Source organism: Zea mays, chromosome 3 (assembly GCF_902167145.1).
Source record: "Zea mays cultivar B73 chromosome 3, Zm-B73-REFERENCE-NAM-5.0, whole genome shotgun sequence".
NCBI lineage: Eukaryota > Viridiplantae > Streptophyta > Magnoliopsida > Poales > Poaceae > Zea > Zea mays.
Window position 1 is genome coordinate 179,418,571 of NC_050098.1, and position 17,991 is coordinate 179,436,561.

Genomic DNA, 17,991 nt, shown 5'->3' on the forward strand with positions numbered 1-17,991 from the left:
TGATTTCTGGTGCCTAAGCAAATGTCCAGTGCCAGCATTAGAATTAGCACTCAACCGAGCCTTGCAAAATTTGCAAATACCAGTAATGTGCACCTTCTTACCATTACGGTTTTCAGTGACTTCAGTGAAGTCATCCCAAACAGCAGATCGACACTTACCAGTGCTGGAAGAAGTCAATGAATCAAGTTCGTTAGAGCCAGCAGCATCACTAACCGCAACCGGACCGGTAGTTGTCCCCTCCAGGTCGCCGGCACCATGACTGCTACCGACACTGAATAAGGCAGCAGCAGCATCTCCCATGTCGTCGACGTCATCGGGAAGCTGCCCTAACTCAACGAGCTCGTCGTTGATGGTTCTAGGGTACCGGTCATTGTCGTCGTCGTCATCCATGCCCGGTCCCTCTCTCGGTACCGTACCTCAATGGCCCTGGCGGCACCAGCATGACCACGACGTAGTCGGCCGGCGACCTACCAAGCAAGCAACAGAGATTAGGGTTAGGGTTAGGGATTGTCGGATTGGGGAGGGAGAGCCGGAGAGGGACGTACCTGCCAAGCCGGAGCCCGGAGCTGGAGACGAGGGTCTAGGGGACGACGATGCGCGACAAGCCAACGACCAACGACCGACGAGCGACGGGATTGGGGAGGGAGAGCCGGAGAGGGTGAGCCGCACAGAAGAAGCGTGCAGATGTCGCCGGTGACGGAGATCCGGCAGTGGAGAGCCGATGCGTCGCCGGTGAGGTGAGGGAAAGGGGATTAGGGTTACAGATTGGGGACGAGCGGTTGCGAACTCGCGGTGCGCCTCACTCCAGTGACGAAGACTGGAGAGAGCCAGAGAGGAGATCTCGCCGGTCGATGACGGAGATCCGGCAACGGCAATGGCGACGGTTCGGCGTTGACGGAGAATGGGGAGGGAGCGGCGGGCGGACGAGCGGAGCGAATCGCGTGGGGACTGGGGAGAGGAGCAGGTGACTGAACGGGACGGGGTCACGGGCGCGGGGGAGGGGCGGCCTTATGCCCCCACACCTAGTACCGGGTCGACTCCGTGCCTACGGTTTCTGGTGGGCCGAGCCGTGCCGCCCGGCGGGCGCATCCGGCAGCCCAAGCACGGCCTGGTCTACCGGGCCAGGCTGGCCCAGGCACGAAACCAGACGGGCCATGCCGTGCTTGGGCCGAACCAAAAAAACGGGCCTCATGCCGGGCTGTAGGCTCATCTATATCCGTATACGGCATCAACATATGGCTTGTCATTAGACTACCGCTCGGACGGGCTGAAACCTCAATTCTTAGTGCAACACATCTTTAATTCTCCTACTTCCATGTTGTAATGGCAGCTTGTTGGCTCCCCCAATGCCCGATTTGATGAGAAACGGTCGCTTCTATGGACGATAGTCATGGGAAACAGAACAAAGTTTAATTGCCATCTAAGGCTAGTTTGGAAACTTAAATCCCTCCAGGATAGGTGATTGAGTGAGAAAATGAGGTAATTTCCCACTCAATCCATAGAAAACCGGAGGAGATTTAAATTTCCAAACTAACCCTGAAACATGGAAATTATCCCTAGTCCTTGTGGAAAATGAACTCACTCCCTCTCTGTGTGTGAGACAAAATGGATAACGAAACGTACCCGTCTGAACAGGAATGTATATAATACAGGGTCACTTATCCCTAACAAATATGTACAAAAAAACAGAATAAATAGCGACATGCTAACTCATCATTCCCGGCACCAAGCATCACCATGATTAAAATAAGGTGATAACAGCAACTTGATCATCGGTATTGGGAGTTCCCACCCATCAATTGTAAGGCCTGCAGAAAATGACCACTGCTGATGATTGCTTTGATCTCACCTTCATTGTCGACATGCTGATTGACAAACAGAGACGAGGAAAAAAATACAGTGCTGGAGTGGATGAGAAAATAACAATAACAACAATTTAAGTACGGTAACTTTGTGATCACCAAAAAGGGGTACATCTCTTCCTAGAAAAAGGAGCGGGAAACACTAGCTGGATGATAAGAATCTGCAGGGACATTGACAAAAAAGGGATAAAGTACAACTACTATAAGAATTAAATCTTCAGTAACAACTCAGAGTGAAAAACAAACTTTAGTCTAGAAAGCAAACAAGATTCACAACTTAAAATGAGATGTTCCAACAATAAAGTGTTGCATAGTACATGACGCCATACAGAAGAAGACGATTAATTAGTAGACATTAGAAAAACAAAGTGAACACTTCCACAGAAACCAACCAATCAGTTACTTTGCATAAATCAATGTGCCAAATTGAACTATTATGCTATCTCCAAATGAGTTCCCAAATTTCTCAGGCCTCAGTTCAAACACACCTTGTTTCTGGCGGTGAGATGAGCTCCAACGTTCATTAACCCTTAAAAATCACTGCAACATGATGGGCTGCCACATGATTTACTGGATGGTATTACCTAATTTGTATACCTTTCCAATCAAGATCATACTGATGCTTTCTATTCTCCTGGTGACTGGTTATGCATCTCGTGCACTTCCTATGATCTATACTTCTACAGAAATGGAAACCTCATATTCTCATGCTCTTGGATTTCGGAATAAACAAACCTTTAAGATAAACTTGCATGGCATTGATATAAAGCAGCAAATAGACCAGACAAATGATTGTATAAATAAAATGGCTCTCTTTTCCAAGGAACATTGTAGTAGATTATAGTGCAAGGTAGCACTATGTAATGCCAAACACCAAGCCAAGAAAAAAAAAGTTACCTCATCATTTTACTTAATCATCACATTCATGTTTTATACTTTTATTAAGGAGTCATTCTTCATTTCTTCTACAATAGTACTATGTAAATTTGCAATTATGTCATGCAAGTTTATTTTTGGGCCTCAGGGTCCTACTTAGATACTGCAACAAGCTAAAGATAAAGTCATGGTAATGGTACATTTTCTGTGAGAAAACAAGAAAAAGTTCAAAATAATTTCACATCTGCAGATGATCAAATGGAAACAAACACGCTGATGAAAACTGGAAGTAAATACATGCATAAATAAATTGTTGACTGTTTAATAATCTTCAAGTATCATGAAAACATGATTTACAGCACCTGGCTCATAATACTGCACATATGTGCAAAACAACAAATATGCTAAAGCTGATATGCACAACCTGCAAGCCTATCAAAAACTTCAAAATAGCAATTGGGCGTGTTCGGCTGGCTACAAGCCGACACTGTTGCAGCTGTTTGGACTGCTGCAGCTGCAATCCATAGAGAGAAAAATACTGTAGAAGCCGCAGCCGCAGCCGGATTGCAGCCGCAGCAAGCCGCAGCGAACAAGCTCAATATAAAAGCACACTGAAAGTAGGTACAAAAGCTGGACAATTTGAAATTGGCAAGTAAAGCCCACAAATGGAAAAAATCTCCATCACACAGAAGCCATGTATAATTATATTAAGAAGGGAAAAAAGGGGGATTGACCCCCATACAAAACACCAGTCACTCACGTCTCACCTTGCAGCGAATTACACACGCACAAATAGAAAATAATTAAAAATAAGAGACTTACATCAGTAGAGGTTACTCAGCTCCACTATGTTAAGAATTCTTGAACGTGAGAACAGTTTCCATTTTTTGGTACTATTGGATAAACTTTAAAATCATACAGTACTCAGCCATCACACGTTCTATGCTTCTGTGTTCTGTATGTGTGCCATGCCAAAGAATAAAAGAACCAAGATAGAGACACTGCCACATAACATCCTGTAGGCGTGCTGTGGGCATACTGTTTTCTTAATCAGATCACAACAATTCAGTGAGGTTCGACATGTTCATCACAGAATGCCAGACTGGTAAATTCAGTGGATAAGGTTAACACCATCCTGGTCATTGATAAGGAATATTCTCAATTAACACAAACACGGTATCATTCAAAAAAGTTCAAATTGTATTAGTAAACTGCTATGTTTGCAGCAGGCCAAAGGAATATGAATACCAAAATCTTACATCCATAATAGAAAACTTCTCCTTCATTTTGAGGCAAGGTTGCACCCACTCAGAAGTATGCAAAGGAAGCACCTCACTTTCCAGCACAGAGGGAACTTCTGCTTCTACTGTAAAATTAAATTAATAAGATTATAGAGACCAAGGAAAGTAAACTACAAATAATTTACGATAGATCCATCAACCTATACCTTGAAGGTTTATCCTGTGTGTGACAAAAGACTGCAAAAACACAATTTCAGAGAAATTTTAGCCTGCGCGGTCATGATTATTCCAACACATTAAAGAAGAGGGAGATTGACATTGTATACATGAGTACTCATCAATAAAGATTGAACCTCAGTGTCAATTTATCAGACCTGCCATATTGATGGCATATATTCCCGATTAGAGAGAGTTCTTTCTTCCTCCCGTCTTGAATATCCCAAACCGCTAGGATCCTCCAGCATGTATTTTGAAGAATCCCTAAATACCATACAAGATACCTAACACTTTCAGGTAGGGTGCCCAAACCATAGATTTGAATAAGCAAGCTGCCACGGAGGCAAATATTACTGAAATGCTCAACAGTAAAAAAACTCGACATGCGGGGGGTAAGACAGCCCCCGGACATTATATTAAAAAAAAAGACCTACTCATGCAGGTCGAGAAACCCCTGTCCCACCCATACACAGCGGCACCGTAGCCCATGTGAGAAACGACCGCGACTGGGCCTTAGATCTGTGCTTTGGTGTGGGACATACGAGGAAATTTTTTTAACCACATCCTGAAATTCGCTCCCATGAGGAATCGAACCCAAGATCTAAAGAGTGCTACTCAGACCACCTAACCAACTCGGCTAGAGGCTCTTTCGCATGCTCAAAAGTAATAATAATTTAATGGTTCATTTTATATACTATAAAATTGCAATATGATTCACCTCCCATCATATTCAAGGAAAGTAGCCCACACTGCCAAAACCTGATGCCCGAACACTCAAATGTAGGTCCCAATAGAATATATAATCTTGGTGTTTAATAATCCCAAGCTTTGAGAATAAATGTTTCCAAAATGATATATTATTTGAATTGAAAATATAACTAACAGTGATTAGCATAATTAGTTACAAAAATTAAGACTGGTATATAGCTCTGACATCCTGCAGTTACATGGCAGCACAAAACAAAAAATTGCAAAGTAGAATTTTTAGAGAAAATTGAGGCTACAATATTGATTACCGATTGAAGTCATTTGCTGTTGTGGTGCCTTCCCCATAAACGGATGCCTTTGTGACCAAAACCAATGCAGGTTCAAGTTGCAAAATCTTGCGTAACTCGTGGACAACACTTTCAAAAATGCTTTGCAGTGTTTTCCTGCACCAATAATTCTAATTAGACCAAAAGCACAGAGATAAACTTCTGATGTAAGCATTTTAGCTAAAAAGGTATTGTGGAACTGAACTGATTCAGTTAAAAATACAATTTGGTGCCATTGCTCCCTGTTAGCATGGCTATAACATGACATAACTATTACACTGTTTTTTACATGCAAACAGTATCTGAGTGGCTAGATTTCCTGGCCAAACTACTTTCCCTTTCCTTTCCCAGAGGCTCTTGTCTTCTACTCCCATATGTTGCAAGAAAGTTCCTTTCAACAAAGTAGAGATAAATCTTCTTTTCATCATCCTCAACAGTGACTTTAAGACAATTGATGAAATTATAACAAATTATGCCAAATGGACAGTTGCTGCATTGAATCTAGCATATCAAAAAAAATCAAACAGTTATGATAAGTGTTAGTGTTTCTTCAAACTACCCTTTATTCTCTCGTGAAGCTTGAGAACCACGATCTATCCAGTAGAACGCACCAATGCTGTAAAAAGGGGTAGGTTTCAATGAAAGGTTAGCCATCGATATGGGAATGGAAATACAAAAATTATCTGCCTTCATTAATTAAAGAAAGGTTAAATATCACTTGTCATTTTCTATGTAACAACAATAAGCCAATAACAATAATAGGACCAGTTATAGCAAAGGGTGTGACAACTCTAACAAAATTTGAAATTCAGATAAAATATATAGTGAAATACCTGTCTATCATAACAAAATATATACCAGCGCCGGACACTTCCCTCCTTGATTGAGACTGTACAGTCTAAAGTAATGAAATCAGAGAATAAGATGTCAGGTTTCATTTTCCTCCAATGCCCCTATCAATTGCCTATCTACAGTAATACTTGAGACTCGATACTACAGTATGTACTTGTTAGGAACATACTTTAAATGAACCTGAACCAAAGCTGCACGGACATGCCAATGTCCGTCGGCCGCACCGCAAAGGCAGGATAGAGAAGGGGTAGGAACTCATGATCTATTTCTTGGTTAATCCAAAGGAGATATAGTGTCATCCTTATATAGATGAGAAAACTTGACCCTTAAGAAAATAATCTCTAGAGTTAAGGAAAAAACAACTCAATCTGATCTAAACAAACCCTATGTGGAACTAGCGTAAACAACCATTCCTTGTGTGCCATCGGAAATTATACTCATCCCTTGTGTGCCAGTGGCTCCACATGTCATACACACACAAAAAATTCCCTATATGCCACTCAATGGCACACAAGGGATGAGTATAAATTCCGATGGCACATAGAGAATTTTTCCAAACAAGAACATATGGGTACCATTCACATGAACAGTGGGCCAACCCTAGGGAGGTCTGGAGTTGACCCTTCCCCCATCGCTTGGGCTCTAATGGGCTGGACATGATAGTGTTCCTTTCCTGTAATACGTGCACGGATGACAAAAAGTACAACAAATAATTCAGAGTTTCAGGCACGAGGAAAAAAAATCTTATTTCTGGGCAAAACTTGGACCCTAAAGCACAGTGGTATTAAGATGATTGGGCATAAGGTGGGGAGCGTGAAATCAGTTCTAGAAAGCCAGTGCTGTTGACACTTCGCGTATTTTTTCTGAACTACAGAGAGCTGTGGTTATTTAATTAAGGTAGAAAAAAGAGTACACGAGTCCAGAAGGACCCAAACCCGGACTACAGGAACACTACACACACACAAACACCCCAGAAAATAGATCACGGTCGTGCCACAGGCTACAAGAAAAAACAACCAGTGATCTCAGGGCTTAAAATCCAAGGGCCAGCAACCTGAGCAGGAGCTCTTCGAGCTTCGATGCCCCTGCTGAACACTAGAGGCCACCTCCATGCTTACTGACCTAAGCACAGCCTGAGTACTTGGACTCAAATTCTCAAACACACTATCATTTCGGTGTTTCCAGACCTCCCACGCCACCAAGATCATCAAGGAGCTGAGGCCCTTACACATTTCTTTTGGCACTGCAGTGATTAATTTTCTCCAACATCCAGAAACGACCCACTGAAGGATCAGGTGCTAATTGTGTTATAACCAGGTGCTGAAAAATTGAGGTCCAGACTTGGCAAGGAAGAACACAGCCAACCAGAAGGTAATTAATCGACTCCTTGGCTTGGTCACAGAAGGGGCAAACCTCTGAGTGGGGCAGACCCCGTTTTGCTAGGCGGTCAACCGTCCAACACCAATTATGTACCACCATCCAGATGAAGAATTTGCAACACAAGGGGGTCTCAGACAAGTATTTGCAACAGCTGGCTCAAAACACCTATCATATTTGGAGCTAGTAAAATTCCATTTTTTCAACAAGACTAACGAAAGGAAAAAAACTCACGAATGATTTCAGAAGTGTTTGATGATAAATGTGTAACATACAGCATAGTTGGCTGCTAGCAAATATCATCCTTTTCCAAGCACACAGTGAAATTTTCATGTGTGGCCGATAGGAAAAAGAAATTATATACTCTTTCAACGCTATCCACAGAAAAAAATTTCCCAAATACTAACCACAAATAATCCAGCCAGTTCTTTTCAAATTCCAATGGTTCTATAGGTTAGCAGTAAGCAATTTAAGGTAGACCAGTTGCTATAAATTTCTGTTTTTTTATACACCATCTCAAGCAAGTGAGGAATATATGAGCATGCCAACCAGGTAGTGATTTCCTGAGATATGGCCGCAAACACAGAGAACTTACCTTCAAAGCATCTATGAATTCAGGACTTTTGCAACATCGAGCATACAAGAAGCGCTGCATACAATCAGAAAACAGTGTATTTTGAAGAGAACACTGAAACTCATCTTTAGTGACATCATTTTCAGGGTCTCCATTTCTAAGGTGTGCTAAACCTGTCAAATGTGAAAGGGGCTCTATGAAGATATGCAGTGCAGATTGATAAAATTCTAGAATATATAAAAAAGGTTTAGGTTGAACCCAGGCTCTTCAATATACAACACTGCAAGTTAAGGATACAAATTTGAGTATGTGAGTGGAACTTACGGCAGCCCTCTGCAATACGATTCCTCAGAATTTGAGCCAGCCGTAGCACATCAAATCGGCAGTCCAAGTCCAAGTACATGACCGCCCTCCCCAGCCCCCCAAAGTAGATTCCCTCCCACTCCTTTGGTAATATGCACTGCACTGCAGCCTGAGATACGAAACTTACTCTATGTTAGTCGTTCCATTCTACTAGAACAAGGATGCCATTTTAACGATAAATTGGTCCCAGTGTTTTGCTTTTCCACATAAGAGCCTCATGCTTATATATTCTTTTTCTAAAGGAACTCAGTATCAAAATGCAAAAACCAAAGTGGTTTCCTCATTTCCAGTATGAAGCATTGCAAGTGAGCAAGCGCCAAGAGGATGGAACAGCTGTGTTCGTTGAAGATATACAAGTATGCATCACCAGAGTCAGAAACTATTGTAGCCTATCAAAATTGCCGACATTCCTAAAAGTCCTGCAGATCTCCAGTTATAAGTATAGAACTTAACCAACGTTGTATTCGTACACAATTATAGCTTAAATGATTTCTGATTTTATGACGATACTCTCGGCGACCATTACTGGTGAGTGGTGACACTTCCAGTAATATTGCGAGCTCGCCACCAGGTTGGCGCCATTTGCATCATATTTTGGACCGAAGGAGTATAGGAGGTGTGGATTTGCTTACCATGAGGAGGAGGTGGGACTTGCCAGAGTTGGACGGGCCGGCGATCTCGACGACGTTGCCCGGGCGGAGAGGCGCGCGGTGCAGTGGTGGCGGGAGGGTGATGGGGGGCCGCGAGGAGAGTGAACGGGAGAGGAAGGCCGACGCCGTCTCGTTGGCGGCTAGCCACGCTTGGGGGTCTTTTCCCGCCTCTCCGGCCATGGCTAGGGGCCTAGGGGTCTGGAGCTGTCGTCTTCCTTTTTCACCGGAATTTTGAAGCGGAACTGCGGAAGCATACCTCTTGACACCGTATAATATAGAAATGATTGGATATATAACATTAAAGATTACAACTTTAGATATATATTATTATTAGCTTCATATGTCATTGATTGACTCATATAGATCCTACATGTATATGAGATAGCAATGATATATATAAAGTTTATAATTTTTTAATGGTATAGATTTAAATTTCTCTATAAAATAATGCTGAGATATGTTACATCGTATTTGTGATCCATGATCGTAAGGTCCGTATGTCTCCTACAGAAGATCTTCTAAGGGCTCTTTCAAAAAAACTACCAAAGAGGTGTGGAAGAAATTACACAATTACGCGAGGAACTGTGTTTCCAACTAAGGTTCTCTTTGGCACAGCTCTAACTATTCTCAAAACGGCCCTAGCTCTTCCGCTTTCTTGGCTTTTCTAAAGGAGCCAGAGACGTTTTACAATTCATTTGAACAGTTTCTCACGAAAGACGGTGATAGAGAATGTAATTTCGTGAAACATTATAGTGTATGGGATAGAAGGAACCGGTAGAAGCCTGTTTTCTGGTGCTTTGGCTCCCAATAGCAAAACGGCTCTGGCTTTTTGATGGCTTTCGATGAGGAGCTGTTTTTTTAAGACTATTTGGTATGGCTTTACGAAGAGCCAAAGGAGAAGGCGTCCAGCTAAAGGGGGCTAAGCAGGGAGCTTCTTCTAGAGCCCTTCTAGAAAATCAGGAGAGAACTGTTTTTCTAGAAGAGACAAATCTAGAGCCAGAGCTGGAGGAGACAGAGAAAGAGCCCTATTAAAGAGGCCCTAAGTATAGAACTAAAAGTACATTAAAACTAAAATGTAAGAGATCCAAATGTCAATGATTTTTTTAAAAGAGCTAACAAATAAAAAATCAGTCCCTCGTATGCAATGACATTTCTAACTCCACCTCATCAGTATACTTGTATGCTCATCACATCATAGTAGCTGAGTCATATGAGTGGATTTTGAAGAAGAAAAAAGATAAAACACATAAATCTGGTTAACAAATTAGTTCACTACCCTAAAAAAGAGTATGTTTTCTAAGGGAAACTGCATGTTACTAGATCTGTTTATGTGTTGATCTATGACCTCTAATCTCTACAGTTGCTACTCCGTTGTATCACTCGTGTGAATTGTCACACTAGCTGCATGTCCCGCAAACAAAAAAGGTACTTTCAATAAAAAAATATTTGTTGAAAGATCTATGCTCAGAACCAAACATCAAACGATGCATGAGCACATGGCCGGCACCCATCACCTCCTGCCATGTCGCATAGATTTATCGCTAGTTGAAATGGTTAGCGATGCACAATCCACTAGATTAACGCTACGCAGTGGCATTCTATGCCGCGGATGGCGTAGCTCCGATTCCAACAGCACCGACATCACGTGACCCCTCGCATCGACAGATTTGTTGCATTTTTTCTTTTTATTAAAATTGCACTTATTCATCACTAGTGGAATTATTACTATGTTTAACTCTTGTCGACGCGTGAATGCGTGATCTACATCGAAGCTACATAGGCTACATGATTCGGTACCATAGATATAACTCTAAGATACTAGAACAGTAGGCGCCCTTACGGACGTCCTATCAACAAAGCGTCAACTATATTGGTGTATCAGAACATTTTTAATTCCTATCCTTGAGATTCCAAATGTTACAATCTGTAGTGTTACACTGGTGATGAATTGATGAACAAACATCAGACAGCTCTGTCGAAGCCTGATGCTGATGGTTCAATGTTTCAGCAACAGCACATGGCAAAAAAGAAAAGAAAAACTCTTTCTAGATTCCTAGCAGACAAAATCGTTGTCCTTGTTGAATATGGTCAGGTCTAACTCCTGCCAGTTGGTTCGCAGGGTGATAAAAAAGAGGACGCAGTTCTGGCAGAGGAGGCTGCATATCTGCCCCATCCACAGCCCCTGAACGACACAGGCATGCATTGTTAATTTGGTACATTAACATTCATTCATTCAGAATAGAACAGATATTGTACCTTGGTTTGGAAGGCGAGCGTGAATCCTAAGAGGATGGCGAGCGGCAAGCCGATGACATAGAAGGCCACCAGGTTGGTCCACGCCGCCAGGTGCTGCCACCCGTAGCCCCTGGCGACGCCGCAGAGTACCCCTGCGTGGAGTCCAGCACGACGGAGCCGATGAGCAGCGGCGTCATGGAGGCGAAGGCGCTGACCACGGCCTCGCTGGTGATGAAGAGGCGCACCCAGAGGTCGTGGCCGAGGCCCAGGAGCAGCAGGAACGCCACCCCCAGCATCAGGGACAGCGCCAGCGACACAGTGAGCGCCTTCCTGGCGTTGGCGATGTTCCGGGCTCCCAGCTCGTTGGACACCCTTGTGCTGATGACAGCGGCGAAGCCATAGGTGATCATGTATGATATGGCTTCGGTGTTTTGGCTGCTAGCAAACACGTAGAAATTACCACTTTATGTATTGTCGAAATGAATGATGGTAGTAGCTAGAGTAAGTTAAGTTAACTACCACATTGCAATGATGGAAGTGCTGAGATGAGAGTCGGGCATCAGCCCTGCAAACAGCACAAGGATCTCGAACGACCAGTACTCGAAGCTGCAAGCCAAGCCATGCCATGCCACATTTGCAACAAAACAAATCTACAACACTCTAAAATTTAGAGCCCATTGTCACCCAGGTACTGGAAGACATATTCTAGCTAACGCAATCCGCATAGTTATGTATATAAACGTTACCAAACTACAAGTGCAGCTCCAATTCAATCAGCAAAAGCCAAGCGAACAGTCCATCCACAAAAGATAAGCATATCACCTGTCGTGTGTTCAAACTCCAGATTTGTGTAGGCTGCAAACAAGAAACACAAGAACATGAGTATAAAAGTGTCATAGATATTCCCTGTGATGCGCTTTTCTTCTCCAACCCTGCCTAATTATAATAGAATATATGGAGTGCTAAAGCATTGCTAAGACAACACAAGGAAGATTTTGACCATTTTTCTGCACTTGAGCAGGCACTAATATGTTAATAGGTAGTGTGTTTTAGACTTTCAGTAAAATAAGAAAGTTGACCTTCATAATATTAGATTTTCTAAATACAACAAGTAATGAAATCACATAGTCAAAGCTGGTAGCCTGGCACCGTTAGTACCTGCAACTGATAAATTGGCCGACGAGTAAAGCTAGAACTATTGCAAATGGTGGCAAAATAACATAAAAGACTACTTCTCTTTATCAGTGCAAAAAAATCATTGCAAAAGTGAATGCATAATGATGCAACAGAAGGCTTTGTTGCCAACAGGTATGCACGGATGCTCTGTTCCTTGCAGTACTGGGTGTTAATCCATTTATCTAAGAACCAGTAGTACTGGGTGCTCTGTTCCTTGCATGAGTGCACAATAGGTTAATGTTCTGCGTTGCTTCACACTAATTTCATGGGAATTTTATCTAAAGTTTTCCACGGTTTTATAAATGACTCCTGTAATACTTGTTTGAAAGAGCAATGAAGCATCATCGATTATTCAAAGATCTCAGTGACTCATTGAATACTTTGAATTTTTTTGAATAATTTCACAAAATTCTCTACTAATTTGTGATTCCCTGCTTTCTTTTAGATGATTTCAGAAAGCGGATTTTAAAAAATCCTAGTTGTGAGAATTTTTGGAAAATTCAGTCAACTGAATGAAGCAGCATATTTAAAATCTTCTGAACAACAAAACAAGCCTAACTGAATATTCTATTAACATTTAGAGACCACACTGTTCTTTACTTAATGTTTCTTTATCCATATCCATGTTTGGGATTTTTCAGGCTAGGCAAACATAATATTAATGAATGAATGGATAGACTACATGAGTGCTGCCATGCAGATCAAGAGGTAGTACCAGTTGCAACATCTGATCTAGTGAATCCTAAAGATTGCTTTTGAATTTGTTTGTGATTAGAGTATCAAGCCGTGGAGACTATAATTGTGAGTACAGTGGCCCCCCTTGTTATAAACTTTTTCTATAATTCTTGGAGTACAGTGCCCCCCTTGCTAAGGCTCTGAGCAAGATGTCAAGACGTTTCGTATCGTATTAGCTGACTGCAAATTATACCAAACAACTTAATGCAATGATAGGAAACACTAAGAAAGCACCGTAAGGAAACCATGTCAAAGTTTTTGATCATAGAACTAAACAGAACTATGGTAACACCACTATACCACAAACGTACCATAGGCTATTTGACACTGCAGCTAAAACATTATCACCTTTCGTCAATTTTGGACACAACCTCATAAAAAACAAATAAAGAGAGAGAGGGAAAGGAAGCCAGAGGACGGTGGCAGTCAAAGCATGTGTTGTTCCTGACAAAGAATGGGCATGAGCCCTCTCCAAGAAGGGTCATTGTTGCAAATATTTCGTCTGCGTTCTTTCTTAAGAAAGTCAGGAGTGAATGACCACCACTGGTTAATGTAAACATAAGTAGCAATAAAAAATATTGTTTGTGCTTTCATCTGGATATTGTAATTTTATTAGATTTTGTCCAGACAATGTGTACTCAAAACGAATCTAGTGTCATAAATTAGCAAGCTAGTACAAAGTCCATTTTATCAGTGAGATTATGAGATGGGTTTGTCAGAAACGAATGTCAGTGCAGTGGAACAAATGAAGGATTGAAGTGTATCAAGAAAGCAAAATACTTACGTGCCCTATCAGAACTGCCATGACTTTGCACCTGGTCCAAAGTAGTTGAAGCTGCATCTTTCTAATGGCGACCGATCTGCGCACCCTCAGGACAGAAACCCATGCGCCACACATTTTTTTGTCGTGAACATTTAGAACCATCCACCTAAGTCTGCACTTGTATCATGTCTGAATATTTGTTCAATATTATATAAGAACAGAACAGACGGAATCATCCAGGCACTCACCTCTGCACCCATTGCACCCATGGTCTGCCACCGGCTTTGTCCGCCTCGTCGAGCCGCCCGATGCGACACCGTGTGCAGGGACGGCGTGCTCACGGTGACCGTCGAGAAGCTGCCCCCGCCGGAGCCCAAGAAGCCCAAGACCATCGAGGTCAAGGTCGCCTGAGGGAGCAAGCAGTAGCTGTGCTTCTGAAACTTTGTGTGTTTGAGTTTGCTTCCTTTGGTATCACCAATCATCCTATCTGATATATCGACTGGGGGTTTTGCTGGGTTTGAAACTTTGTGACGCAAAGCAGAATGCCCTGATGCTTTCTCCATAGAATAAATCTCTGCATTTCTCTTGTAACCTTTTCTGGTGAATTCGTGTCGCGATGAATCTATAAACACCTATTTCTAGACTTTCCTGTCACCAAACACCTATTTCCTGTCATCAAACACCTCCATATATAGTTCAAGTAATTGAAACCAGCCACTCCCTCTATTCCTAAATTGAGGTCGTTTTGGCTCCATTCTTAATTTAGTCGTTTTGGTTTTGCAGATGGAAAAAGAAAAACTTTGTATGTAAAAGTTGATCCGACTTACAATTTAGAACGAAGAAATGATTTCTGGATTTCATTCGGGTGCGGCGGGGCGAGGTCCGCTTTGACGCCGGCGTTGATGCCGAAGCGAATGGTGTCGTGGGCCTCGCTGATCTCCCTCTTCATGCTGCTGCTCTGCATCTTCTCCGCAACTCCGCCTCTTTCTCTGTCGCGACTTGCGAGAAGCCGAGAACTCTTGCCTTCTTTCTTTGCGGGGAAGAAAAGAAACTTCGGGCTTTGGTCCTTTGGGCTTGAATTTTAGGTCCCTCCCTGTCCTCTGTTCCGGACCTACTTCAACTTGTTCCTCCGCCGGCGCGCCCGGTGCCTGCTCAACGTCGTGGACCCCTACGTGACCATCGACATCTCGGAGCCCGGCGGCGAGGTGCGCTACTCACGCTATGGCCCCGTCTCCGACAACGACAACACCTACGAGGAGGTGAAGGCGTACCTCAGCGGCGCCGCGCGCTCGCAGGACGCGTGCGAGCTCCGCGCCGAGGGCGCCCGGGAGGGCAACAGCCTCGTCGTCAGCATGCGCGACGGCCAGGACGTGGCCGACGAGTTCCGCGGCGTCCCGCTCTGGTGGTCCTCGGTGGTCGCAGCGGAGCGAGAGGAGGTGGCGTGGGAACGGAGCAGGCTGTTGAGGAGCGTATTGGGACGCCGCCGAGGGGGGAGTCAGCGGAGAATGCGACGGAGGTGGTACGAGGCGTCCGCAACGCCATCGCGGCGGCCCACGACGGCAATCGGCGAAGGTGAATTTTGGAGGCAAGAGCGAGATGCCGGGAGCCTGCGGGTTACGGCATGGGCAGATCCAGAATCGGAGACACGGAGAGGGAGGGGGCAAGGGGCGGACGCAACTCGATTGTTCTGCTGCTGGATTGAATGAATTATTCGGGTCCGAGCCCACGCCACGTGTTGGCATGCGATGTCCACCGTGCGCGTGAAATGCGGGGGTGGCTTCAATCCATAGCGTCTTTTAACTAAAGGTAATTACATCATAAATAGTGTGTCGTGATTTTAGCATGTTGAGGTCGGTGCCAAGACCAAGGCACCAGTATTTTTGCACCAATCTCGATGCCATAGTCTAGCGTGTCAACATTCCAGCCCTATACACAATATCTCATTTCTTTCGTTGTTCTCTCTCTCTTCTTCATCTTGCTCTACTGCGCATCAACGCTCATTGCCTCGCGCTCGTCTTGCCCCTGCATCGTTGGTACCGGACGTGCTCCCACCCGACGCCATCAACCATGCCCCACCTAGTCACTAGTGAAGGCAACTTTTTTATACATTAATAATTTACTTAGTAATTTATTTAGTAACTTAGTTATATATGTAGGTAGTGAGTGGCCTATCAGTTAGCTAGTTAGTAGTAGTTAATTACTTAGATAGTTAGCATTTAATAACTTAGGTAGTTATTAAGTTAGGTAAATTTTAGTTGATGATAATTACTTAGTAATTCAGCAGTGTTCAACTTGTATTTAATTGCTTATGTCTAAATTAGTTTTAAAAGGAATAAGTTTGGTTCTATGGCCCTGTTTGGCACAGCTGCTGCTTGTTGAAAAAGCAGTTTATCTGAGAAGCTGGTGAAAAGCAGCTTCTGCTTATTGGCTGCTTTTAGTGTATTCTGAGAAGCAGCTGAACTGATAAGCTGCTGCAGAAGCTAGCTGTTTGGCAGAACTTCTGCTTAAATTTATGAAGAAGCTGAAAATAAGCTGTGCCAAACAGGACCTATGTAAGAAATAGATGGACAATCTACTAATCTTATACCATAGAGGCAGTACGAACATAAATGAGTGAAATAATGTTTTCGTTATCAGAATGCAAAGTGAGTATGTGTTTAGTGATTGATCATTGTTTAATGAGTTGGTTACTACAACTAGAGAGAAGATATATTATGATGTAAATGAGGATGGTATCTTAGTTAAGGGGATACTTTACGTGGGTTTGAAAGACTTGATTATAAGCCAGGTGACCTCAATTACCTCTAAGGATCAACGGAAGAATTAAGTGAAATCGGCAATGAGGACTCATTTCTAATGTTTGAACATGGTTGTACGTAATGTGTTCAATGATCCCACTCCTCATAGGTATTCACCAAAACAAGGTAATCAAGGACCCTATGACCCTTCATTACCTGACCATAAAATATACCACATGCAAAAAATCAATTAGAATATGTTATGCTACTTGTCACCATCGTCGTCCTTGTTCAAATCCTTTACTACAATCTGGTTCATGTTGCTAGACACATCTTCCTCCATCTCATTTTATTTCAATTCTAGGATTCAACCTTAAAATGATCAATAGCCTCACATATCTAGACATCATTCTCTGCTTGTTGTAGTTTTTGTGTGTAGTACTCTGCTCAACTAGATCAACAAGCTCACGAAGTCTATAATTGCCCATCTCATCCTCGCCACCACATGGGTTTCCACAATCCGAGACAAGTAGTGTGAGTAGCATTCTCTTTCTTTCACTTATACCTTTCATCTTTTAAACTTGACATGTTCTACCTTAGCGGCACACTCATCGTGTTGTTCTTTCCATGCTAGGAGAAATACAATAAATTAGACACATACATGAAAATAAAAATAGGATAACATAATAATTATATAGTCCAAGCACTCACTAGGTAATCCAATAACAAGGTCCTTTATGAACTGCATTTGAACTTTTTTCACCTTGTCCTCTTCTCCTCCGCCTTTTGCTTGGCAGCCCACTTCCTTTTCATCTCCTGAACATACCACCCATTTGTATTTTAGCCAAAGAGATTTAGATTCATATACCCACTCATCAAAATTACACTTCCAATATCCATGTTGCAAACAACAACAAATTATTAATTTTAATCAAACAAATACAAGGTTTAAGAGAAACAAAGATGTAGTTACTTCATTCTTGTCACGACACTCAAACTCAAGCAAACCCCTAAGTGGAAAGACAAATAAATATCTACAATCACATGAAGGAGGGTTCTCAAGTCATTTATTGACAACTTTCTCCTCATTTATCATTAGTAGAGGATTGTGGGGGGAGGTGGAACCTACCACTAGAAGTGCTCATATGGTTCTCTCTCTCTCTCTCCATTGGTGGTTGAAAGGAGGTACCTTAGGATAAACTTATAAGATCATTGATCCAACTAAAGAAAACACATCTTATGGTCCAAAACAAATTGACCCCACCAACTTATATATACTAATAATCTATTAAGAACCTA

At 42.7% G+C, this 17,991-nt stretch overlaps 2 protein-coding genes across 8 annotated transcripts; both read right to left on the reverse strand.

Moving 5' to 3' along the window:
• Positions 1-1,610: 1,610 nt before the first annotated feature.
• Positions 1,611-9,297, reverse strand: LOC100383265 (uncharacterized). Of its 7 annotated transcripts, XR_563533.4 has the most exons (11): positions 9,028-9,297; positions 8,357-8,504; positions 8,054-8,205; positions 6,063-6,127; positions 5,789-5,845; positions 5,212-5,346; positions 4,354-4,459; positions 4,186-4,216; positions 3,998-4,104; positions 3,561-3,873; positions 1,611-1,808 (listed from the first exon to the last, which is right to left on the reverse strand). XR_563533.4 is itself a non-coding variant. In NM_001175925.1 (10 exon segments), coding segments are annotated over 10 exon segments (1,023 nt in total). In that variant the 5' UTR covers positions 9,226-9,273; the 3' UTR covers positions 3,406-3,849.
• Positions 9,298-10,916: 1,619 nt separating this feature from the next.
• Positions 10,917-15,542, reverse strand: LOC100279897 (uncharacterized). Its single transcript, NM_001152849.1, is given in 8 exon segments — positions 10,917-11,227; positions 11,302-11,432; positions 11,526-11,715; positions 11,800-12,135; positions 13,976-14,126; positions 14,203-14,602; positions 14,782-15,102; positions 15,226-15,542. Coding segments are annotated over 4 exon segments (558 nt in total). The 5' UTR covers positions 11,908-12,135; positions 13,976-14,126; positions 14,203-14,602; positions 14,782-15,102; positions 15,226-15,542; the 3' UTR covers positions 10,917-11,098.
• Between the last annotated feature and the right edge of the window lie 2,449 nt (positions 15,543-17,991).

Coding starts and splice junctions, on each gene's coding strand:
- LOC100383265 (XM_008674951.4), bottom strand. CDS start 9,225: ATGGCCGGAGAGGCGGGAAAAGACCCCCAAGCGTGGCTAGCCGCCAAC. Junction 6,128..8,053: donor AATTCATAGATGCTTTGAAG/GTAAGTTCTCTG, acceptor TCATTACTTTAG/ACTGTACAGTCTCAATCAAG. Junction 4,105..4,185: donor ACACAGGATAAACCTTCAAG/GTATAGGTTGAT, acceptor TTAATTTTACAG/TAGAAGCAGAAGTTCCCTCT.